Source organism: Canis lupus, chromosome 21, assembly GCF_011100685.1.
Source record: "Canis lupus familiaris isolate Mischka breed German Shepherd chromosome 21, alternate assembly UU_Cfam_GSD_1.0, whole genome shotgun sequence".
Lineage (NCBI taxonomy): Eukaryota > Metazoa > Chordata > Mammalia > Carnivora > Canidae > Canis > Canis lupus.
The window spans coordinates 33,378,474-33,404,081 of NC_049242.1; the positions used below are offsets into that span (position 1 = coordinate 33,378,474).

The 25,608-nt window shown below is 38.4% G+C and overlaps 1 protein-coding gene across 4 annotated transcripts in view; it reads left to right on the plus strand.

The window, feature by feature from the left end:
- Positions 1-25,608, plus strand: part of ZNF143 (zinc finger protein 143) — a 59,751-nt gene that overhangs the window by 18,174 nt on the left and 15,969 nt on the right. For 3 of the 4 annotated variants that reach the window (XM_038569018.1, XM_038569016.1, XM_038569019.1), the window contains 9 exons: positions 708-791; positions 1,317-1,400; positions 2,674-2,870; positions 3,636-3,707; positions 13,743-13,862; positions 14,633-14,708; positions 15,436-15,561; positions 19,666-19,845; positions 24,063-24,290. In XM_038569018.1, the coding sequence (XP_038424946.1) occupies positions 708-791; positions 1,317-1,400; positions 2,674-2,870; positions 3,636-3,707; positions 13,743-13,862; positions 14,633-14,708; positions 15,436-15,561; positions 19,666-19,845; positions 24,063-24,290 (1,167 nt within the window). The remainder of the gene's footprint in view (positions 1-707; positions 792-1,316; positions 1,401-2,673; positions 2,871-3,635; positions 3,708-13,742; positions 13,863-14,632; positions 14,709-15,435; positions 15,562-19,665; positions 19,846-24,062; positions 24,291-25,608) is intronic. The other variant, XM_038569017.1, reaches the window with a different exon arrangement.

The following is a 25,608-nucleotide window of genomic DNA, read 5'->3' on the forward strand; positions in this document are numbered from 1 at the left end:
TACATAGTTTCAGGTTAACTTAAATTTGTTTCAATATTTGGGGACACCCTTTGGGATATTTGGAATATGCTCTGGGGTATCAAAAATTAGGGGGGAAAGGGGGACTGTCCCCAACCTCTTTCTAGGAAGACCCTTCTTGCTTTTTTTACTTCCAAGTTATGATTTAATGTTTTTGCAAGACATGCATCAAAGTATAGATGTTTGGTGTTGCTTATATAACATTGTGAATCAGTGTTTACTTTGCTCAGTTCTCAAACTCCTTGTTTTTATGGGAACCTACTGAGCACATGTATATATAGTGAAGGGACTTCTAGCACCTAGGAATGACAATGACAACTGGTCTCATATACAATGCCATATCTGTCACTCTTCTCAGTTTCAGCTTCCCTATAGTCAGGGTCACCATTCCTAAGAGGCTCTGACAGATGAATAGATTCAGCTCACATAGCTTGCTGTGATGAGCCACTCTTCCTCTTGAACTTATTTAATTAAAAATTGGAGGGGAGGAAGAATGGCTGAGGGAGGATTTTCTGCTTTCTATAGGATCACTGGATGTGTTTTTGAATTGCCTCAGAACATTGAGGGAAGAATCAAGATGAACATGATCTTAAGTAGTGTATGTTTTTATAGTTGATACCATTTTGAAATTGTATAAAGTTTAAAATTTTTGCTTGTGCTAATTTTTTGGCTTAAATCTTTTGTTCCAGATGGAAAACTCATAGACGGCCAGGTCATTCAGTTGGAGGATGGTTCTGCTGCCTATGTTCAGCATGTACCCATACCTAAAAGTAGTAAGTATTTATACTAACTGACCCTGCTGATTCTCCAACTTCAGTATTTGCTGCCTCCAGCTACCTCTTACTGTGTAGAGTTAGTTCAGGTCTCTAGACCTCCTTTTGAAAGGGAAGATCAGTAGGTATCAGAGAATCTAAATAGACTGTTTAGACTTCATTGAGACTTTGTCTCAAAGATAATGGAAAAGAAGTTACTGGACTACACTCTAGCGATAAATGGACAACAGTTTTACGTGAATATTTCTATTACTTGAGCTAACTCCTGCATGTCTCTCATTTTCTTCCTTTTTTTCCCGTTCTTTCAGCTCTCCTTATTTCCACGTATGCATTCCTAAAACAAGTATTCTAATATGTTTTTACTCAGCACTTACTTAGAGCAGCTTTACTGAAAATACTTTAATGTTCAAGGGCTCAAAAGCACGTGTAGGTTTTTAAAATGTGCTTAGTGGTTTATTGACTCTTATTGCTGAGTTATCAGAACATTAGAAAACATGAGATCTAAATGTAAGCATTGCTCTTGAGCAGGGGACAGTTTGCGTTTAGAGGATGGCCAAGCAGTGCAGCTAGAAGATGGAACTACGGCATTTATTCATCATACCTCTAAAGGTAAAATAACTTTGGAAATAGGAATAAGGGAGAAGTGGGGTGTAGGGAAAATGAGACCTGCCTATATTTGCTGAAATGTTGTCATGTAAAAGGGGATTTGTGCTTGTTCTCTGAAATATAAATTGGCACATTTGGGTAGAGGCTAAAGAAAAACTTTCTGATAATTTGAGCTGTCCGGTAACAGGTTGGAATAGCAAACACCTGGTCCCTGGTAGACTTCAAATAGAGGCTACTTTTTGAACATGAAATTAAACATTTAAAAGTCAAATTGTTGATTTCTTTTCCTCTTACATATAATTTTTTTCTTTCAAATTTACATATAATTTTTTAAGCAAGAACCTTTGCCTATTGTGTTATCTTTTAATATGAAATAAAAATTTTAAATTTATTTGAAGCAAATATGCCAAAAATGTTAATGCTTATTAACTTTGAGTAAGGAGGACCATGGGTTTGAGGTGGAATGCATAGGAATAATGAGCATGCATATCTCTGCAGCCCGGCTATCTGGGTTCAAATCTAGGTCTGCTATCTTTTAGCTATGTGACCTCGTTCAAATTTTTTAACCTCCCCGTGCTTCAGTTTCATCCTCTGTAAAACGAGTATCATAATAAATATCTACCTCATTGGGTAGTTGTGAGGACAAAATGTGCAAACATATGTATGTAAAGCACAATATTTGTCACAGAGTAAAGGCTCAATAAATGTTAGCTACTATACCTTATAGAATATTTTATAGAATGACATAACATGTTTTAGAAAGATGTAAGTTGTGCAACCAAAGGGGGAAATTTTTTAAAATTTAGAATATGTAAATTTGTAAGTAAAGTTGGGAAAAAGTAAACTCTGAATTTGTCTCTTTAACAGTGGGACTTAATCACAGGTTCATTGTAATTGTCTAGATTTATTATTTCACAATGCTGTACATATAGAAGGGAAAAAAGCCCATGAATTTGGGAGTCATACTGACATGAGTGTAGATCCTGGTTCCTCTACATACTGATTTTGACTGTTAATTGTTAGTTTTCTAAATTTCCTGGTTCCTAAGGAAAGTGAGTTTATTTCCCCAAACCTTAATTTCTGTTTTGTAGGAGGAGGGTGGTAAATACACCCACCTCACAGAATCGTTGTGAGGATTCAATGAAATCACACAGTGTAAGGCACATAGACCAGTGCTCACAGAACTATTCAGTAAAAGTTCATTCCCTTCTTCCTTTAAATAAGTAACTCTATCAGACTACCTTTAATTTAATGCCATTCTCTTCCACTCCCCCAGATAGTTATGACCAGAGCGCATTACAGGCAGTTCAGCTGGAAGACGGCACCACAGCATACATCCACCATGCAGTACAAGTCCCGCAGTCTGATACCATCTTGGCAATTCAGGCTGATGGGACAGTGGCAGGTCTGCACACTGGGGATGCCACGATTGACCCTGACACCATCAGTGCTTTGGAACAGTATGCAGCAAAGGTACAGCATTTTACAATTTCAAGAATGTCCCCGATACAGCTTATTTTTCATTAAAGTAAAACAAGAAAGTATACTTTATCCAATAAGAAACTAGCAATTCAAAGTCAAAATCAGACAGCCTTAAGGAGATCAGTGTTTATCTTAAAAGGAGTGAAGTGTAAAAAGAACCATTTGAATAAAGATAACAGGAATAGAGAAGAGCTCATAGAGTAGAAATGGTGGCAGAGAAGTCATAAGAAGATATATCCAAGGATGAGTGCCATCAAATAAATAATAAAGTATAGATGGATCAGCTTACAAATTAAGAAGCAGAAATTAGAGATTAGAGAAAAAGTGAAGGAAAGTCTCAATTAAGTTTTATATCAAAAGGGCTGGGTTTTCCCCTGTAATGAACATATATCTTTCATATAATTTTTTTTTAAAGATTTTATTTATTTATTCATAGAGACACACACACAGAGAGAGAGAGAGAGAGAGGCGCAGAGACACAGACAAAGAGAAACATAAGCAGGCTCCATGCAGGGAACCTGATGCGGGACTCGATCCCAGGTCTCCAAGACCATGCCCCAGGCTGCAGGCAGCGCTAAACCACTGCCATGGGGGCTGCCCTCTTTCATATAATTTTAAAAGATTTCTATTCCTCACTTTTTATAGTAGAAAATTTCAAACAAACACAAAAATAAATGATAATGAATCCCTGTGTACATAACACCTAAACAAATGCCAAAATGTAAAACTTTTTTAAGCTTTATTTTATTTCTGTAGGTATCCATTGATGGAAGTGAAAGTGTAACAGGTACTGGAATGATAGAAAATGAACAAGAGAAAAAAATGCAGGTATGTAAAGCTACTTTTTTTTTTTTTTTTTTTTTTTTTTTTAAAGCTACTTTTTTACATAAGAATCCCTTTCTCTTAACATTTCAAGCCCCCCCCCCCCCCCAAAAAAAAAAAAAAACATTTCAAGGCCCTTCAGTGAATGAAAGCAGCAATACTACCTCTGTAGGAAAATCTCTTCAGAGAAAGAGTATACATATTAGGCAGTAGCTTTCTCGAACTACCTCTGGCCTCAGGATTCTTTATAGATGCAAAGTGGCATTAGAGAAATAAAAATATCCAAGAAATCCAAATGAAGTTTGTGTTCTGGAATCCTAGGCATTTTTGGAGACTAGATGATCTTCTGACTGCCTCCACCCATGGCAGTCTGTGGATCCTTTCTCTGGGGCTCCACTATTACTTATACTATTATCATAAACTCACCCTCGCTACTTTCCTCTTTATGTCTATTTGTTTCTTCTGCTTCCATGTGATTGCCTACATACTTTCCTTTTCAACTTCTGTAGAGAAGGTCCAGCCGGCTAATCATCATTGTTCCTACTAGGCAAAGTTGTCTATGCTTTTTGTGCCACAGTGCTTCCTGGGCTGCACATGGCCACAGGCTGGCTGTCCTTGATCCAGATGCTCACTCTGGGTCTGGTCATTGGCCATCCATTACCCAAACAACAACCCAAAGCAGCAGTGCCTCTAAAAAGTTTTATAGTAAGTGCAAAGTAGTTGCAGATGCTTTCTGGGAGATATACAAATCAAAAATCTGAAACTTGCATAATTCAAGATTCTGTTTTGAATTATGTGTTTGTATAGAGGATGTGTGTTTAGGAGTTATATAATCATTGTAACCTATTCTTGCTTTAATGCTGCTCTTTATTTTCTCAGCAGTTATCTCTAATAGTTTGCTGATTGCTCCCTCGTAGCAGTTGTTCTCATTCTTTGAGAGTTTTTATCATACCTCACTCCTATTCTAAAATTATTGCTTCAAAAAAAAAAAATTGTTGCTTCAGGGCCACAATTTTAACTTGAGCATTAGCATCACCACTTAATAACACAGAGTAATAGTATTAGGGGTTATCAAGATTTTACATTTGTAATAATAGTAAATGATAAAATAACAGGAATCACTGAAATCATTGGTAGAAATTTGATACTTCTGAACATTGCTGAATAGCTGGTATTTCTGTTTACTCTCTGAAGTGGTATCACGAAGTGGCAGTAGTATAAACACAGTTTGCAATTCACCAAGCCCATCACCTTTGAAACTATGTGATTCTTGGCAAAATTTTCAAGTCTGTGAATTCATAAAATGAGAAATATTTCTTTGTACCACAGTATGTCAAATCTACCTAGTCAAGCTCTACTAAAATGCAAATGTAGTATAAATGTACTCAAGAGATGTAGGTCAGTGCCTTGGAGTCTGTCTCTTATTAGTGACTAACAATTAAGTTTTTAAATAACGGAATATTTTTAAAAAGAAACTGTGGCTACACTTGTAATAAACTAATATGGAATGGATCTTAACAAAAAATGAGTGAATTTAGCACTGGGCTGTATAATGTTATAATATACTATTATCATACAAGTCTGTATATTAAAATCAATAATTAATTTCTAAACCCAGAAACATAACTAGGAATTTAGTACTGCTAAAGCAAAATGTCATAAAAAGCCCTATTACTACAGATGTATAACCTTTTGATGTTGGTGCCAATAGACAAAGAAACAGAAGGAAGTTGAATAGGATTTTTATTGTAACTGTAGCTTTTTCTCCTTTGCCTTTTGTACCTCTCTTTTATAGGCTAGATCTCCACTATCCTAAATGGTAGCCACATGTGGCTATTGAGCACTTGAAATGTGGCCACTCAGAATTGGGATGTGCAGTGAGCATAAAATACATATAGGTTTTTGAAGACTTAGTATGAAAAAAAGAATGTAAGATATCTCAATAATTTCTCCTATTGATTACATGTTGAAATGATAATATTTTTAATATATTGGGATGCCTGGGGGCTCAGCAGTTTGAGCCTCTGCCTCTGGCTCAGGGCATGATCCCAGAATCACAGGATCGAGTCCCGCATTGGGGTCCCTGTGGGGAGCCTGCTTTTCCTTCTGCCTATGTCTCTTGCCTCTCTCTCTGTCTCTCGTGAATAAAATAAATCTTAAAAAATATTTGGGGGGGATATATTAGGTTAAATAAAAGAATTACTAAAATTAATTTCACCTGTTTCTTATTACTTTATAATGTGGCTACCAGTGTGGAGCTTGAACTCACAATTCTGAGATCAAGACCTGAGCTGAGATTGAGAGTAGGATGCTTAACCAACTGAGCCATGCAAGTGACCCTAGAACATTTTTTTTTTAAGATTTTATTTATTTATTCATGAGAGACACACACACAGAGAAAGAGAGAGAGAGAGAGAAGGAGGCAGAGACACAGGCAGAGAGAAGCAGTCTCCATGCAGGGAGCATGTGTGACTGAGCAAATTACTTGATGTCTCTGGATCTGAGATTTCTTATCTGCTCAATGAGAATAACAGTAATCTTGCCTTACCCATATCGTGAGGTTATGAAAACCAAATTAGATTTTCACTTGATTTATATTTTAGGTAATACAAAGACATAATTTGTAACTATGTAAGTATTATACAACATTATTCATGCTGTAAATGTTCTCTTAGAATACTTTTTTCCATGGTTGCCATTAGTTCATTTTAACTTCATTTGAAACTAATTTTATTTACATTGGAGATCAGAGTTCTTTGCTTGGTACTTTTATTCAGAACTCTTAATAGGCGGGGGCCCCTGGGTGGCTCAGTGGTTGAGTGCCTTTGGCTCAGATTGTGTTCCGGAGTCCTGAGATCAAGTCTCCCATCAGGCTCCCAGCAAGGAGCCTACTTCTCCCTCTACCTATGTCTCTGCCTCTCTCTGTCTCTCTCATAAATAAATACATAAAATCTTAAAAAAAAAAAAAAAGAACTCTAATAGTTGGAAAACACAGAAAGCCAGTCAAACCAGCTTAGGAAAAAAGAGATATATTGTAAGGATGCAGCAGAGTTTATAAGAAGCCAAGAACAGAAACTGCTGGACAGCCAGGCCTCACAGGAACCAGAATTGCAAGAAATCAGGACTGGAGGTTAATCTCACTCCTTTTTCTACCTCCTCCCCTCTTTTGTGCTTCTCCGCTCTCCTCTCTGCAGACAGCTTCCTCTTTGTCTTCATTGAATTTGCATATAGCTCATCACAGCTATGCTTTCTAAGGCTTACACCCACAGCCAACTCAAGATTTTCCTTTATTTCTTGGGTCAAATTCCAGAGAAGGAAAGTTTGTGGACTTTGCTTGATTTTTAAACTGAGCCACATAAGGCATAGATTACTGGCCAGCCCTATATATGCCATCTTATCAGGGTCTATGGTTGGTGAGGCAGATTCTTCCAGAACATGAGTTGGATGATTACCCTCAAACTTGTCTGTATATATAGGCAGTTTGAATGTGGATCGTATTTCATGTGTATTTTCTTTTTTTTTTTTTTTTTTTTTTTAAGATTTTATTTATTTATTCATGACAGACACACAGAGAGAGAGAGGCAGAGACACAGGCAGAGGGAGAAGCAGGCTCCATGCAGGGAGTCCGATGTGGAACTTGATCCTGGGTCTCCAGGATCACACCCCGGGCTGAAGGCAGCACTAAACCACTGGGCCACTGGGGATGCCCTCATGTGTATTTTCTATATTTTTATCTAGCTATGTGGTCTTGAGCAAACAAACCTTGCTTTTCTAAGCCTCTTCATCTTTAAAACAAAGGTATTAAAAAAAAAAGTATTTGATCAGTGGTTATTAATCAGGGACAAACATGAGATTGAGCTACAGAGCTTTTTGAAAAATAACCCATGACTAGGGCACCTGTGTGTCTCAGTCAATTAAGCTTCCAAGTCTTGGTTTTGGCTCAGCTCATGATCTCAGGGTCATGGGATCTAGCCCTTCATTGGGCTCTACACTCAGTGGGGAGTCTGTTTCACTATCCTCTCTCCCTCTGTCCCTCCCCCTGTTCACACTTTCTCTCTTTCTCTCAAATAAATGAGTAAATCTTAAAACAAAAACCCATAACTAAGGTCAGTTTCCAGTGATTTGATCAGTAAGTCTGAGATCAAACCCATGATTTTTTCAAAAAATATTTTTAGTTTTTTTTTTAATTCAAAGAAACAATGAAAAGGCCCCAAATATCTTACTATATAGATAGCTACTGCATACTTTTTTTAAAAAGATAATCCTGTTTACTTTTAGAAAATCCATTTGTCGGGATCCCTGGGTGGCGCAGTGGTTTGGCGCCTGCCTTTGGCCCGGGGTGCGATCCTGGAGAACCGGGATCGAATCCCACGTCGGGCTCCCGGTGCATGGAGCCTGCTTCTCCCTCTGCCTGTGTCTCTGCCTCTGTCTCTCTCTCTCTGTGTGACTATCATAAATAAAAAAAATTAAAAAAAAAAAAAAAGAAAATCCATTTGTCTTCTCTTCAGTTTCTTTCATCAGTGTTTTGTAATTTTCAGAGCACAGGTCTTTCAAACTTGGTTAAGTTTATTCCTCGGTATTTTATTCTTTTTGATACAATTATAATGTACCTGTTTTCTTATTTCTCTTTCTGCTATTTCATTATTAGTGTACAGAAACACAATAAATTTCTGTGTATTAATTTTGTACCCTGCTACTTTATTGAATTCACTTATTCTGGTAGTTTTTTGGTGGAATATTTAGGGTTGTTTTTTTTTTAATTTTTTATTTACTTATGATAGTCACAGAGAAAGAGAGAGGCAGAGACACAGGCAGAGGGAGAAGCAGGCTCCATGCACCGGGAGCCCGACGTGGGACTCGATCCCAGGTCTCCAGGATCACGCCCTGGGCCAAAGGCAGGCGCCAAACCGTGGCGCCACCCAGAGATCCCTATTTAGGGTTTTTTATGTGTAGTATCATGTCATCTGCAAGTAGTAATAGTTTAACTTCTTCTAATAATTTTTTTTGTAAAGATTTTATTTATTTATTCATGAGAGACACAGAGAGAGACAGGCAGAGGGAGAAGCAGGCTCCATGCAGGGAGCGTGACATGGGACTCGATCCCAGGTCTCCAGGATCAGGCCCTGGGCCAAAGGCGGTGCTAAACCACTGAGCCACCTGGGCTGCCCAACTTCTAATATGGATGCCTTTTATTTCTTTGCTCATTTGACTGCTGTGGCTGTACCACTTTCTTACACTGTATACAGAAATAAACTCAAAATGGATTAAAGAGCTAAATGTGAGACCTGAAGCCATAAAACTCATAGAGGAACAAAGACAGTAATTTCTCTGATATTGCTACAATAACATTTTTTGTAGACATGTCTCCTAAGGCAAGGGAAACAAAAGCAAAAATAAATTGTTGGGACTATATTATTTTTTTTTTAAGATTTTATTTATTTATTCATGATAGTCACAGAGAGAGAGAGAGAGGCAGAGACACAGGCAGAGGGAGAAGCAGGCTCCATGCACCGGGAGCCCGATGTGGGATTCGATCCCGGGTTTCCAGGATCGCGCCCTGGGCCAAAGGCAGGCGCCAAACCGCTGCGCCACCCAGGGATCCCTGTTGGGACTATATTAATATAAAAAGCTTTTGCACAGCAAAGAAAACCATCAATGAAGCAAAACAACATACTGAATAGGAGAAGATATTTGTAAATGATATATCTAATAAGGGGTTAATATCCAAAATACTTAAAAAGCTTACACAACTCAACACCAGAAAAACAAATATTTGGATTAAAATAAGAAGAAGGCCTGAAAATACTAATTTGAAAAGATAGATGCACTCCTATTTTTATTACAGCATTATATACAATAGCCAAGATATGAAAGCAGCCCAAGTGTCTATTGATAGATGAATAAATAAATTGTGGTATATATATAATGGAATATTTTGTAGCCATAAGAAAATGAGATCTTGCCATTTGTGACAACTTGAATAGACCTGAGGTGGGGGGGTATGACAAGTCAAATAAGTCAGAGAAAGACACCATATGGTTTCACTTATATGTGGAATCTAAAAAACAAAACAAATAAATTAATAAAAAAACAGAATCAGATTTATAAATGCAGAGAACAAACTGATGATTGTCAGAGGAGAAAGGGCGTAGGGGGATGGATAAGATAGGTGAAGGGGAGGGGGAGATATAAGCTTCCAATTATGGAATAAATTCATTGAGGGAATAAAAGGCACACAGCACAGGGAATATAGTCAGTGGTACTGTAATAGTATCACAGAGTGACAGGTGGAGGCTACACTATGGTGAGAGGTAGCATAACACACAGAGATGTTGACTCACCATGCTATATACCTAAAACTAATATAACATTGTGCATCAGTTATACTCATGTAAAAAAATTAGATTAAAAAAACTTATCTAATTGTACACGTTAAAAAAATCCAAATGGTATAGACAGGTAAAAATAAAAAGTGAAGGACCACTACCCAGTAATAATTATTGTTAGAATATCTGTGGAGGTTTTTTGTTCATTTGGTTTTTTTGTTTGTTTGTTTGTTTAAGTAGGCCCCTGCCCAATGTGAGACTCAAACTCATGATCCTGAGAGATCAAGAGTTGCATGCTCTATGACTGAGCCAGCCAGGTGCCCCTTTGTTTTTTAAATATCCTGGCAATTCTGATATGTCCCATGGTTCCTTAAAGGTCACTCTGTTGCCAGACTTCTTTGATTAATTCCTCTCTTGAAAGAGAACATACATTTGGGGCACCTGGGTGGCTCAGTTGGTTAAGCATCTGCCTTCAGCTCAGGTCATGATCCCAAGGCCCTGGGAGGGTTCCCTGCTTAGCGGGGAGTCTGCGTCTCTCTCTCTCTCTCTCTCTCAAATAAAATCTTTTATTTTATTTTATTTGTTTATTTATTCATTCATTTATTTATTTATTCATTCATTCATTCATTCATTCATTCATTCATTCATTCATGAAAGACACAGAGGAGAGAGAGAGAGACAGAGACACAGGCAGGGGAGAAGCAGGCTCCATGCAGGGAGCCCGATGTGGGACTTGATCCCGGGACTCCAGGATCACACCCTGGGCCAAAGGCAGGCACCAAACCACTGAGCCACCCAGGAATTCTCAAATAAAATCTTTTTAAAAAAGGAAAGAAAGAGAACATACTTTTAAGAATTCCTCAAAAAAATAAAAAAATAAAAATGCCTAAAGTTGCTTTCATTTTATCTGTCCCCAAGAGTATAAATTATTTACATCCTAATGTACAAGTTTACACACGTCAGATAACAAAAGTTCTATCTGTCGTGTGCATCAGACTTTTACAGCAAATGGAATTTTAAGTACTGAACTAGGCAGTAAAATATCCAGTTTCCCTCAACCCTGCCAGGTCTTTCACTCTGCAACTACAGAAGCTTTGCCAGTTAGTTACTGCTGAGCTGCTGCACCCTGAAGTCTGGTGGGTTAATAGCATGAGCTGTAGAGCTCATCTGCTTCAAGTCCTACTTCCCAGCCTTTGACCTTGGGCAAACTATATTACTTAACTACCCTGAGCCTTATTTTTCTTATTTACAAATCATAGGAAATGTTCAATTCATTGGATAGTCATGGAGAACCAATAACAGCACTTGCAAAGCACCTACCACAAAGCATCATATAAGTGCACCTTCTCCGTAAATGGTGTTAACCTCTTTATTATTGAAGTAACTTTGGGATTCAATCTTAGGCTTAGCCCTTATTTACCAGTGGGATTTGCACCTTCTCAGAACCCTAGAATGTTAAAGCTAGAAGGGACTTAGCATTATCATCTTGTATGATGGTTTTCAAACGCTGATTTTTGGGGGCAGGTGGTCCTAGGGTTTCTTTGAGTTCCCTGGGGACTAGCAGAGCTCTGAGCCACCCACACCTGCCTGAGCCAGCAGAAGCAGGAATGCTTTTATCTGTTTTGCACAGTAGAATGCTGTGTAAGATTTCATCTGGGAAAAGAATTTAACTCCTTAAAAAAAGCTGTAAGAAGAAAAAATCATCACTGATTTAATATAATATGTTCTTTATACTGACAAGCAAACAAGCCCACTGACTTGCACAAGGTCACGCAGTGAATTTACGGCAGAGCTAAGGTTCTCCCTTAATTCCCAGAACATACATTAAGCAAAATAGTAATGAAGTCATTTTCTGTAGATGGTTTTAGAAGCTGATTGGTATTTCACTGATTAGCGTCTCTTTTGCCCTTGAGACATTTCCTTTGTGATAGTATACAGGTTTTTCTTTTGACAAAGACTAGTATGTCCTATACTGAAATAACTGATACAGCCCTGAGATACCTGTTATAGCTTTAGCCTGTTCATTTAGCTTTTAAAATTTGGATTCTGAAAAAAAAATAAATAAATAAAATAAAATAAAATTTGGATTCTGTCCATCCTCATCCTTAAAATATCTGCAGAATAATCTGCTGCTTTCTATTCCATGGTCATTGGCCCAGGCTAGGTTTTACCACTTCTTCCTTCCATATTCATTATTACACAGACTTCTTTTAGTGTCCTTGCCTCTTTTCTTTTTTCTTTCACTGTTTCACACCATTACCAGAGTTCTCTCTCTCTCTCTTTTTTTTTTTTTTTTAAGATTTTATTTATTCATGACAGACACACAGAGAGAGGCAGAGACATAGGCAGAGGGAGAAGTAGGCTCCCTATGGGGAGCCTGATTGTGGGACTCAATCCAGGACCAGGACCTGAGTTGAAGACAGACGCTCAACCACTGAGCCACCAGGTGCTCCCAGAGTTCTCTTTCTAAAATAAAGAGCTCCGGATGCCTGGTTGGCTCAGCGGTTGAGCATCTGCCTTCTGCTCAGAGTGTGATCCTAGAGTCCTGGGATCGAGTCCCACATCAGGCTCCCTGCATGGAGCCTGCTTCTCCTTTTGCCTATGTCTCTGTCTCTCTCTTTCTGTGTTTCTCATGAATAAAAAAATAAAATCTTTAAAAAAATAAAATACAGAGCTGATCTTGGTCAGTCCCTTTAAAAATGTTGGGGCGCTGGAAGATCATGTGACTCTTGATCTCTGAGTTGTGAGTTCAAGACCCACATTGGGTGTAGAAATTACTTAAATAAATAAATAAACTTAAAGAAAAAGGTTAATGCCTCGCTTTGCTTTCGTTGTCTAGGTTTACTCTTCAGAATGGCATCTAAAGCTCTTCCCAAATGTGGTCCTCAGCTTCTCTTTCTTCTTGTTATTCACTCTTGTCGTATTGACATAATACTCTTACATTAAATTTCCAGTTCTCCCAGGCACACTCCCATACTTTTCATCATACTCTTCCTTCTGTCTGGACTGCTCACCTCACTCCTCATTTTCAGCCTCAAATTTCACTTCCAAACAAGTCACCCTAACCTGCAGCTCTGTTCATCCCAGGGCCCGCAGAGTAGAAAGTCATTTTTCTATTTTTATGGTATCTTAATTTCTAAAATAGGTGATCATCTTTAAAAGCTTCCAAAATCAGGACAGTTGTTTGAAGTTTTATGGTGTTGAGTCCCAGAAAAATGATTCTACTGAATATGAGTACAGACTAGGATCATATGGGTCATAATGTCTCCCACAGGTGACCCCAAGGACATAAACCTTTCTTTTTCATTGCTTTGAAATGCTTTTGACAAAGAAAATGTTCTTTATATTGTTTTTAGAACAGATGTCATGGATATTATATATATATATATATATCCATATCCTTCCCTTAAGCATGTCATGAAATACTTGCATATAATGGCAATGCTACTGCTACTTGGGTTGATTTTTCTAGAATGAGAATAGATATCTGGGAGCTCTAGCTATGCCCCCTTGTGGATCTCCTTTTGACTTCAGCTATGGAACAGAAATAACCTAATTAGCTCAACATGACAGAATCTTTGTAAAATGATAACCTGAATCTGGAAACCCATATTACGGTTTTATCTTTTTTATGATAATGGTGATTTCTGAAAACAGTAATTTCATCTACTTTATTTCTGTATGAATAATTTAAATAACTTTCTGTTTCATCTAGATTGTCTTACAAGGACATGCAACAAGAGTAACTGCTAAGTCCCAGCAGAGTGGAGAAAAGGCATTTCGATGTGAATATGATGGATGTGGAAAATTATATACAACAGCTCATCATCTTAAGGTATATATAAAGGAAATGCTGTATTTAGTTAATGACAATACCTAGGATATTAAATGCCAAAATAATGCCAGTGCCATTATTTTTCCTCACTTATCAAGATATAGACACACACACTTATATATGGGCCACGCAAAACCCTATGCAGATTTTAGAAACTGTCAATTCTTTGAGAGCTTGGACTATGTGTTCTTCATCTCTGTCTTCCTAATGTCTGCCATACTTCCTGGCAGATGGTAGGTACTCTATATATTTGAATATATTTTTTTGTCAGATGTGAAATTTATAAAGTTTTATGAGAGATGTGTGTGTAATCATTCTGTTAATAGTGATCTGGTGAAATCTAGCAGAAGTTGGTGTTAATTTGCCCTTTCTTTCAAATATACAGCCAAGTATTTTGATTGCAGCTAAACACAACATTCCACGGCACAGTAGCTAACACTTATACTGAATAACTTACAGAGGGTCAGGAGGTGGGCATTTAGCATGTTTGGAGTAGCAGCCCTAGAGCCCACCCCCATTACTTACTGGTATGTAACCTTGACATGTTACTTGGTGTCTTAGTGTCTCATTTTCCTTATGATAAAAGCACCTCCCTCACAGAGTGGTTGTGAGAAATGATTAAGGAAGTTATACGCTGGTTTTTGACTGCATGAGAGGTTGTTCAGAGGTCAACTGTAATTCAGCAGAGGGAAAAAAATAGGTCTCTCTTGAGACCATCTACATGAGGAATGCCTACAGGAAATAGAATCATGCCTGCATTTTAATGACAGGTCCATGAGAGATCACACACGGGAGACCGGCCCTATCAGTGTGAGCATCTAGGCTGTGGGAAAGCATTTGCAACAGGTAAAGATATGACTTTTCTTTATTCCATGGTTCCATTTAGGGAGCAAGCAGAGACTGGCCAGGGGCAGGAACTGACCCCTTGCCTTGGTCTGAATTAGTGGATGCACAATGACCAGTTTTTCAGTCTCTCCCTTAACTTTCTCTTGTCCTGCTTGCTCTATTCTCTCTCTCTGTTCTCTCTCTTTCCATTTTTCTCCTCAGGCCTATTTCTGCCTACTATGTTTGGTGTTTCACTCCACATTCTACTTTCTTTTAGCAGAAAAGTAAAAGCTGAGCATTAGAAGCTGACACAGAATTTAATGTTAGGATAGACTTGGGGGAACCATGAGCAACTGGCACTTTGCAGGGCTTGGGGCTTTCCTGGGTTATATCCAGCAGGGCCAGGACTGGTACCAGGCCTCCTGACTTCCACCCTATTCCTCATTTAATGTCTCAATTCTACTTCAGGCTTTTGGAGTATGAGTTGTGAACATCTAGTAAGATTGGGGCACTTTAAAAAAGGAAACACATATAACCTCTTCTAGACAGAGATGAACTATTGAATTTCCAACATGACAGTCCTTAGCTGTCATACTCTTGTACATTATTAATAGTTGTTTTGTTGCGTTTGCCTAATATTATATCCGTGGTGTTTACTGTATTTTTCAGTAGTTTAATCTAAACTACTAAACAGTGCATACGTAGAGGGGTCTCATGTCATTAAATTCCTTTTAAATTTTTCTTAAAGGTTATGGACTAAAAAGTCATGTCAGAACTCATACAGGAGAAAAGCCATACCGATGTTCAGAAGATAATTGTACTAAGTCTTTCAAAACTTCAGGAGATCTACAGAAACATATCAGAACTCATACAGGTACTAGTGTGAACAAATACCGTATCTAGGCCAGGATTGATTGAAAGCCAGGAATTTTGTTTTGTTTTGTTTTTTAATTTTATTTATCAGCATGCGTGTGTGCTCAGAGGGGGGAGGTGGCAGAGGGAGAGGGCAAAGGACGGACTCCTCGATAAGCCATGAGTGCAGAGACCCATGTGGAGCTTGATCCCAGGACCCTGAGATCATGACCGAAACCGAAGTCAGCAACTTAACTCTGAGTCACCCAGGCACCCTGAATTTAGGAATTCTTAACCTGCAGGGAAAGGACTTGGGGAAGGAGTCTCTGGAATTTTCAGAGTTAGCTTCAAGGGTTTCTCTTAAACTCTTAAAATTCCGTGCACCTTACCATTTGTGCATGTGTATACTCCTTTCCAGAATGAGGGCCCATAATCTGATTAGATTCTCAAAGGAGTGGCGGAGCACCTGGGTGGCTTAGTTGGTTAAGTATCTGACTCTTTTTTTTTTTTAAAGATTTTATTTATTTATTCATGATAGACATAGAGAGAGAGAGAGGTAGAGACACAGGCAGAGGGAGAAGCAGGCTCCATGCCGGGAGCCCGACGTGGGACTCGATCCTGGGACTCCAGGATCGCACCCTGTGCCGAAGGCAGGCGCTAAACCACTGAGCCACCCAGGGATCCCCAAGTATCTGACTCTTGATTTCAGCTCAGGGTTATGGGATAGAGCCCCAAGTCAAGCTCCATGGTCAGCATGGAGTCTGCTTGAGATTCTCTCTCTCCCTCTGCCCTTCCTCCTGCTCATGCTCTCCTCTCTCTCTCTCTCTCTCTCTCTCTCTCTCAAAATAAATAATTAAAATCTTAAAAAAGAATAAAAAAGGATTTTCAAAGGGGTCCATGTCCCAGAAAGATGAACAATAGTCATAGATTACCAGCCCTCTCAGCTTGTAGGTGTTATTCAATTCCTTCTCAGTTAAGCATTTCTTCTTCTGTATTAGCTGCTACTAAAGAAAATGTACTCCTAAGAGCCCCACAGAAAGGCTTCTTACTTCTTCACAATCTTCTCTCATCCCCTTTAGATTTTCTTCTCTTATTTTCCTAAAGGGTACTTTGTTTTTATCTCACCTCCACTCCCTTTCTTGTACTTGATTATTTGTAGAATCAGAATACCAATTATAAAGGTAATTATTTGCTTTGGATGAGAGTTGGAAGAATTTCAGAAACTGTTGATAAAAGATGCTGTAATAACCTGTTGACTAAGCTTATCTATAGCTTAATAATTTAGTTTGAAATTTTACTACAAATGTTTTGTTTTATTTTATTTTATTTTATTTAAAGATTTTATTTATTCATGAGAGACACAGAGAGAGAGGCAGAGACACAGGCAGAGGGAGAAGCAGGCTCCATGCAGGGAGCCCAATATGGGACCTGATCCCAGGACTCCAGGATCACACCCTGAGCCAAAGGCAGGCGCTAAACCCCTGAGCCACCCAGGGATCCCCTACAAATGTTTTATTTTTATTTTTTTTTAAAGATTTTATTTATTTATTCATGAGAGACAGAGAGAGAGAGAGAGAGAGAGAGAGAGAGGGGCAAAGACACAGGCAGAGGGAGAAGCAGGCTTCATGCAGGGAGCCTCATGTGGGACTCCCATCCTGGGTCTGTCTGCAGGATCAGACCCTACTGAAGGTGGCGCTAAACCACTGAGCCACCTGGGCTGCCCCCCTACTAATGTTTTAAACATAGTATAACTTTATCCCCAGATACTTTTTTTTTTTGTTTAAGATTTTATTTATTTGAGAGAGAGGAGCATGAGAAGGGAGAGATTCAGAGGGAGAAGCAGACTCCCCCCTGAGTGGGGAGTCCGATGTGGAGGTCAATGCAGAGCTCCATCCTGGGACTCCAGGATAATGACCTGATCTGAAGGCTGACACTTAACTGACTGAACCACCCACCCAGGTGCCCCAATCCCCAGATACTTCTAAGTATTCTGAAATAGTTTAGCAAATTTCCACTGAGGACTTATCCATCAAAGTTTAGCTTTTAGTTCAAATATGATCCCACATAGGCTTTGCTTTACAATGTTTAGGAACAAAGACTTAATCTCTGCTTCTATTTCATCCATGTACTTATTTTTATCCATTGTTCTCAGGGGCAAATGTTTCCAAATTCCTGCAAATTCTATTTGGATTTGCTATATAATGCCAATCTGTTACATAAAAGTTACATAAAAACATAATCTAGTTCCATTAATATTTGGTCAAAACATTCGAATTGGAATCTCTTTGTCGTATTCATTTAGCAAACCACATATTCATGCATCAATTATTAAATCATGAATATTTTCATTGGTAAAAATGTTGGATTGAGTAAGGGGGCTTCAGGAGTGTTTGTTACAAACACAAGTGATTTCAGAGCTAGGGTAGTCTGTATGACACCATGGGGATTGTTAGAATGCTGGATTCCTTATCACAGCATGTTAGAGCTGGGAAAACGTTAAGGGCATCAGGATTCAGAGAGGAGAAGGGACTTAGCTAAGACAACCTGTTTTCCTTAGGTTAACACATTGAAAAAAAAACCTTTCTCTAAAGGATCAGAGGTTCATGCCTTTTTTTAAATTTATTCATTTTTTTATAATAAATTTATTTTTTATTGGTGTTCAATTTGCCAACATACAGAATAACACCCAGTGCTCATCCCGTCAAGTGCCCCCCTCAGTGCCCGTCATCCATTCACCCCCACCTCCCGCCCTCCTCCCCTTCCACCACCCCTAGTTTGTTTCCCAGAATTAGGAGTCTTTTTAATTTATTCATGAGAGACACAGCGGGAGAGAGAGGCAGAGACACACAGGCAGAGGGTGAAGCAGGCTCCCCAATGGGGAGGGCAATGCAGGAATCTATCCCAGGACCTGGGTTCATACCTTGAGCTGAAGGCATACGCTGGACTACTGAGCCACCCAGGCATCCCAGTTCCTGCTTCTTTATAAATGATTTCATACTTGAGGGAAGAAATATTTTGGAATGGTTTTTACCAGCAAGCAGAGCATAATTTTACTTAACCAAAAGAAAAATAACAAACTTTTATATCTATTTATTTACACACGTACAGAGATTTTTTTTTTTAACCACAAAAGTTGCTTGCTTAATTTGAGCTCAGTCTGAAAAGTACATATGGGAATCAAAACCAAAGGCTACATTTTCTGCCTGACAGTTAAAAGCTAAAGGCCCTTTGGCAGGCGAGAATTCTACCACTGAACCACCCATGCACTAAAGGCCCTTTGGGTTCTGAGTTTGTGTAAAGCAAGTATGAAGAAAAAAGAAAATAAAAAAAAAAAAAAAGAAAAAGAAAATAACTGGCAGAACAGACTTTTTCCTAAGCTTAGATTATGAGAATAGTAATATATTCAGCAAGTATATGTAATATGTGTTATGTGCTAGACGCCAGATTTTTTAAAAAACAAAAGTTTTTTCAAGGTATTACAGAATAAATAAAGTTAGGAGATAAGCTTTTGTGGGGATTCTAGGGTTGTGCAAATATAATTTTTTTCCAGTTTATCAAATTTTTTATTTTTATTTTTTTATTCAAATGTAATTCTTGACTTTTTCTTTTGTATTTCTTTATGATTTTTTTTCTCTGCTTTTCTCAGATCATTTTTTAATATGCCCACCTGAATGACTCCATCTTGGAAAGTCATGCAGTCAGTGATGAGTTTTGAACAATATTCAACTTTCCCTACAGAAATTTATTTCTAAAAAAAAAAAAAAAAAAGAAATTTATTTTTTTATTAATTCATTCACTCATTCATTCATTCATTCATGAGAGACACAGAGAGAGAGAGAGGCAGAGACACAGGCAGAGGGAGGATCCCGAACTCCAGGATCACTTCCAGGCTGCAGGCAGGTGCTAATCCGCTGAGCCACCCTGGCTGCCCTCCCTACAGAAATTTAAATTTGGAGTAGAAGATGCTACTTACAGGGGAGAAAAAGGAAAAAAAAACCCTGAAAGGGAAGCCCAGTACAGGAAACCTAGAGTCTTGAGCATGCTCGTAGGCAGAATTGGAGGATAAGACATTTCGCTTTTCTGTGTATTTTTATACCATTTAACTTACTTCTTTTTGTAATTGCAGGAGAAAGGCCCTTTAAATGTCCCTTTGAAGGCTGTGGTCGGTCTTTTACAACATCAAATATCAGAAAAGTGCATATTAGGACACACACAGGAGAAAGACCTTATTACTGCACAGAACCAGGATGTGGGCGGGCATTTGCCAGTGCAACCAATTATAAAAATCACGTGAGAATACACACAGGTAACAGTCTCTGATTTCTTTGTCTTCTGTCTTTCTTCTATAAACCATTTTCCAGTAACTCCTTCCCTCCTCCTTCTACCACCTGGCATAGTGGAGGGGTAATCACACAACTTAAAAAAAATACAACTTCACATTAGCATTTATGCATTCATTTATTCAGCAGACAGTTAACTGAACACCTGTTGTGTGTTTCCCTGCCAGGCATCCAAGACACAGAGACCGAGAAGACATTGTCAAGGGCAGTTGAACTGGGGAGAGATGAACTATACTTCAGTAAAAATGAATAAATAAATTCATTAATCAAAGTATATGATTCACTGTTATTTAGTATATTCACAGGGTTGTACAACCGTCACCACAGTCCAATTTTAGAGCATTCTCATTCCATCTAAAAGAAACTTCATACTTATTAGCAGTCTTCTCTCACCTGCATCCCCCAGCCATAAGCAATCATCATTCTGTACTTATGGATTTGCCCATTTCTGGACATTTGCTACAGATAGAATCACGTAACGTGGTGTTATTCATAGGTCATCTTTCACTTGGCATAATGTTTTGAGGTTCAGCCATGTCACAGCTTATATCAGTACTTCTTTACTTTTAATTACTGAATAGTAATAATAGTAATATATAATATATATTATATATAATAATAGTAATTATATGAATGTATCACATTTTATTTATTCATTCAACAGTGGCTTTCACTTTGGCTGTTAGGAATAAGGCTGCTATGAGTATTCACGTACTAGTTTTTGCGTGAATTATGTTTTCATTTCTCTTGGGTATATACTTAAGAGTGGAATTGCTGGCTCATATGGTAACTGTGTTTAACATTTTGAGGAACTTCCAAACTGTTTTTCACAGTGGCTGCATCATTTTACAGTCTCTCCAGCAAAGTGTGAGGGTTCCGGTTTCTCCACAGCGCAGCTAACATTATCTGTCGTTTTGATTATAGCCATCCTAACAAGTGTGAAATGGGATCTGTCTCACTGTCCTTTTGATTTGCATTTTCCTGATGTGCTAAAGATGTTGAGCTTCCTTTTCAGTGCTTCCTGACCATTTGTAGGTCTTCGGAGAAATGTCTACTCACATCCTTTGCCCATTTTTCAAATTTCGTTCTTTTTAGAGTTGTAGGAATACTTTATTATATTCTGGATACAAATCCCTTATCAGATATTTGATTTACAGATTTTTTTTCCTTTTTTGTGGGTTGTCTTTTCACATCCTTGATGGTATCATTTTCAGTACAAAGGTTTTTAATTTCAATGCTGCACTCTGAGAATCTGTTTTTAATGGTTGGGAAGGGAAAGGCCAATGGGAGGCTAAGGCAGGATGTGCATTCGTTTTTCAAGAAGTTGTTTAATGCATTGTCTTGATTACTAGTATTAAGAGTAAGTTTGCAATCATTTAAAATTAAAAGACATTTTTACAGAATGGAACTTTAGTTGCAGTGTTTCCCTGGCTGCATTCCCTGGATCCCTGGGTATCTCTGGAAATCTTTTCAGGGATCTACAATAATCCCTTCCCTTTGGAGAGAGTACATTAACAAATTTTAATATCTGTATGGGCAGAGAAGAAGCTTTAAGAGGATTTAAAGACCATTTGAGTTTTTTTTGTTTTGTTTTGTTTTAAGATTTATTTATTTATTTATTCAGAGAGAGCGAGAGAGAGGCAGAGACACAGGCAGAGGGAGAAGCAGGCTCCATGCAGGAAGCCTGACGTGGGACTCGATCCCGGATCTCCAGGATCACACCCCGGGCTTCAGGTGGCGCTAAACCGCTGCGCCACCGGGGCTGCCCCCCATTTGGTTTTTTTAGAAAAAAAAAATCACTCAGTCCATATTAGAGAAAGAAGTTAAAGGGAAATGAGACCAATTGCGAAGAAAATGAGGGCTGTTAGAATATTCAAAGTAAGTGAGCTAGAGAAATGAAAGACATTGAAGAGGTATCAGCAAGGGACTTGGTGACTCAGTTACTCAAACGAGGCATAAGAAGAACCTATCAATCTAGCTTATGTAATAGGTTAGATGCTATTGGTGAGACGGGGAGAGTAAGTGTCAAAGGGAAGAGAATGCTGTCGGTTTGGAATCTATAGATCTCTGGATATCCCTCCCCCTTGAACTTTTACCAACTGTATAACTGCCTTCATGCTTTGCAAAATTTTTACGCAAAATTTATTATCCAAACTTAAAACCCACTATAACAAGTCTACGTGTGCATCCATTTTTATATGAAAGGAAAAAATTTTAAGTCGCACGTGAGTCTAAGTAAGAGAAAATAGTCCTGAAGTCCTCTTTCCGATATAGTGTCCTATTTTATGCTTACGTTGTGTAATGTGCATTATTGCCATCATGTTCCCTACATTATTAGTCTTCTCTAAGAAACTGGAAAAGCCTGTGAAAATCTAAGAGGCCTGGAAGATTAGAAGAAAAGTTATATTTTGTTACTATAATTTGCATTCCTTTTATATCTTTAAGATATTTGATTTTTAGGTTATAGTACATTTGTGGTGAAGGAAAACAAAATTCCTATCTAGTACTATATGGTATAATTGTGTTTACAAAAGTATACCTACTGCTGACTTTACTGAATGTTAAGTAATTAGATAATTGGTGTTTGAAGTGCTTCATATTATATAGACATTCTTGGTGGATTATAACACAGGTTCTTAAGAACCTTTGTATAATATTTGGGGAGATTGGCTGGGATTTTTAGATGGGCTGGGAAAACATTTCTCCCACTTAAAGCTAATGGAATATAGACTCATTACCTGAAAGTTTACTGTTCCACATGTCTAACGGGCAAATTACATTCCAGTAAAAGGGATGCCTACATTAAGTTTACCATACTGATCTTTGGAACATTTATATAGAGCAGTGTTCTTAAATGTGACTGCACATTGGATTCACTTTTTAAAAATAGACTTGTTCCCCATATTTTGTCTGCACAATTCTGACATCATTTTATGGGATGAGACCCAGACTTTAGTATATATTTTTAAAAAACCCCAAGTCCAAATCAAATAACCCACCAACCAACCCAGGTCTTTTATATGTGTGCATGATTGAGAATCACTGAAGTAGAGAGATGCAGTACCTAGTTATAATTTTTGGTCTGACCCAAGAGGTTGGTCTGGACTGGCAGAAAAGATTGGCTAATGATCATCAGGTAGATACAGTAAATGCCCACATTATGCTATAAATGAAGTGCAAAGATTCAGCCATGTAAAATGCAATCCATTCCTGCAGAGTTGGTTAGATAGATGCCCTAGTTGAGGCTATGGAAGGCTAGCAGACAGCTCCAAAACTCGTCAAATCCACTTCTATCTTGACTGTGGTTTGGTGCCACCTAGTGGTGGTTTCTATTCCAGCCTAAATATCAACGGGGCAGGTTTTCTGTTGGAATTGCCTACCATTTCCCTGCCTGGCCTTGGCCTCAACGCATCTCTCCCATAATCATTCACCAAGATAAGAACTTTAACCTGCCCTGTTTTGAGAGTGTAGACTGGGCAGAGGAAGGAAGCAATTTCCAAATACTTTATGCTGAAGACTTATTTTACAGATTACATTAGTGTGAGGTTTTACTATTTATGGGTGGTTTTACTGTATTTAGAGCCATGCAAGAAAATACAGTTACCCAAGGAAGGTACAAGATAAGAATAAAGACATGCATGTGTATGCACACATGCATATGCGCATTTTTTTTTCATATGCGCATTTTTGAAATGGAATGTCCTTTTAGGTTTACCAAAGTGTCCAAACTCTTTCTAGTAGACAATCTTTTTTTTATTGTCCTTATAAAACCCTTAGGGAAAGCTCTATTTGTTATAGTAATAATTTTACTTATTGTTATTTTTAATATAGGATTATTAACATCGAGCTGTCTAGTTATACAATAGCTGTCTAGTTAACAATAAATTAGTTTTATCAAAGCTTACAGTAAACTGGGCAACATTTCCTTTTCTCATCCCTTAAAATTAAGGGAAAAGTGGTATTCAGGCATGAGATAAGACTCAGAATGCGGACTACCTTTTGAGCTAAGATGAAACCATAGTTAGGGAGTCTTTTCTTGTGTTCTGCCTCATGGCAGTATAGGATGAGATCTGACAACTACCACTTTTGCCATTAGAGGCTATTTTCCCCCATGGGAGGAATGCAGTGATATGCCTTCATATGTAAAAGTTGTTTTTTGTGTATGTCTGTGTTCTTTCCTTAGGTGAAAAGCCATATGTTTGTACAGTCCCTGGGTGTGACAAAAGGTTTACAGAATATTCCAGTTTGTACAAACATCATGTTGTTCACACTCATTCCAAACCATACAACTGTAACCACTGTGGGAAGACCTACAAGCAGATCTCCACGCTGGCCATGCACAAGCGGACGGCCCACAATGACACTGAGCCCATTGAGGAAGAGCAGGAGGCCTTCTTTGAGCCTCCTCCAGGTGAGCATTCTTTCCAGTAGATCTGTCTCTGTGTTGGGGACTCAACATCCATCATAATTTATGATTCATAGCATTTTCTCAGATGACAGTTTCATTCACAAAATCACACAGATCTATAATTTATAACTGTAAAAAAGTGCTATCAAAGAAAGGGACTTTGTGCTCTGGGATGTTTAAGAAGGGAAGTTGGTCTAGTCTGGGAGGTGTTTTTGTTGTGGTTTTGGTTTTTTTATTTTGTTTTTTTCCCTGTTTAGTTCTCTAATTGAACAGAAGGATTGGGGGGAGTGCCTGGGTGGCTTAGTGGTAGAGCATCTGCCTTTGGCTCAGGTCGTGATCTGGGGTCCTGGGATCGAGAGTCCTACATCAGGCTCCCAGTAGAGAGCCTGCTTCTCCCTCTGCCTGTGTCTCTGCCTCTCTCTGTCTGTCTCTCATGAATAAATAAATAATAAAATCTTAAAAAAAAAAAAAAAAAAACAGAGGATGGGAATAAAGTAGAGTTAAGACACTCAGCTCAAATTGCAGTTTTCCTTCTGAGAAATGGCCAGGCTATGGTACCAGACCTGGTTTTACTTACATATGTGGTGGAGGGTCTTACCTCTTGAATGTGGCTTCTGTTTGGCAAGGAAAGCTGGAATTGTCACTAAAGAAGCCCTGGAACCTGCCCACTTTTAGATCAAGCAAGTGACAGTGGCCTGAATTGTAGGAGCAGAGGAGGACAGATTTGAAAGCATTTGTGTTACCCACTCCTCCCTGTTTGTTGTCTACAGCAGTCTATGCCTTCATTTGAGCTGTGATTGATGTGAATTATTTTGCTGCTTAATAATGTCACCTCTAGGTATAATAGAATGTGAAGGCAAATAGTTGCAATAAATCTCTTGTACAAGCAATGTGAGCTTTCTGGCTTTTTAAAAGTATTACAAGTTAGCTAGACCCACTTCTTAAATAGGTTAAAGGAATAGCTACTGCGAGAGAAGTAGAGAGTGGATAGGGGTTGATTAGGTGGAGAGGCGGGGATTTGGTAGGGAGGGGAAATAAGGAGCAAAGGCAAGTGAACATTCAAATGGCACATACAGAAAGCCCTAAGGTTGGAGAGAACCAAATAAATTGGATAGAATAAGAGAAGCCTGGCCAGTGTGGCACATCTGCCTGGGAAGCAGTGTGAAATGAACCTGGAGAGCAAGGTAGGGGCAGCTAGGCTATTTGGGTGCACTGAGGATTTGATCTTAAGCATAAGAGTGGTAAAGCACTCCCAGATAATTTTTAGTGATTTGTGTGCTATTCAGTAGTGTGGCAGGAGACAAAAACATTCATTTTGAAA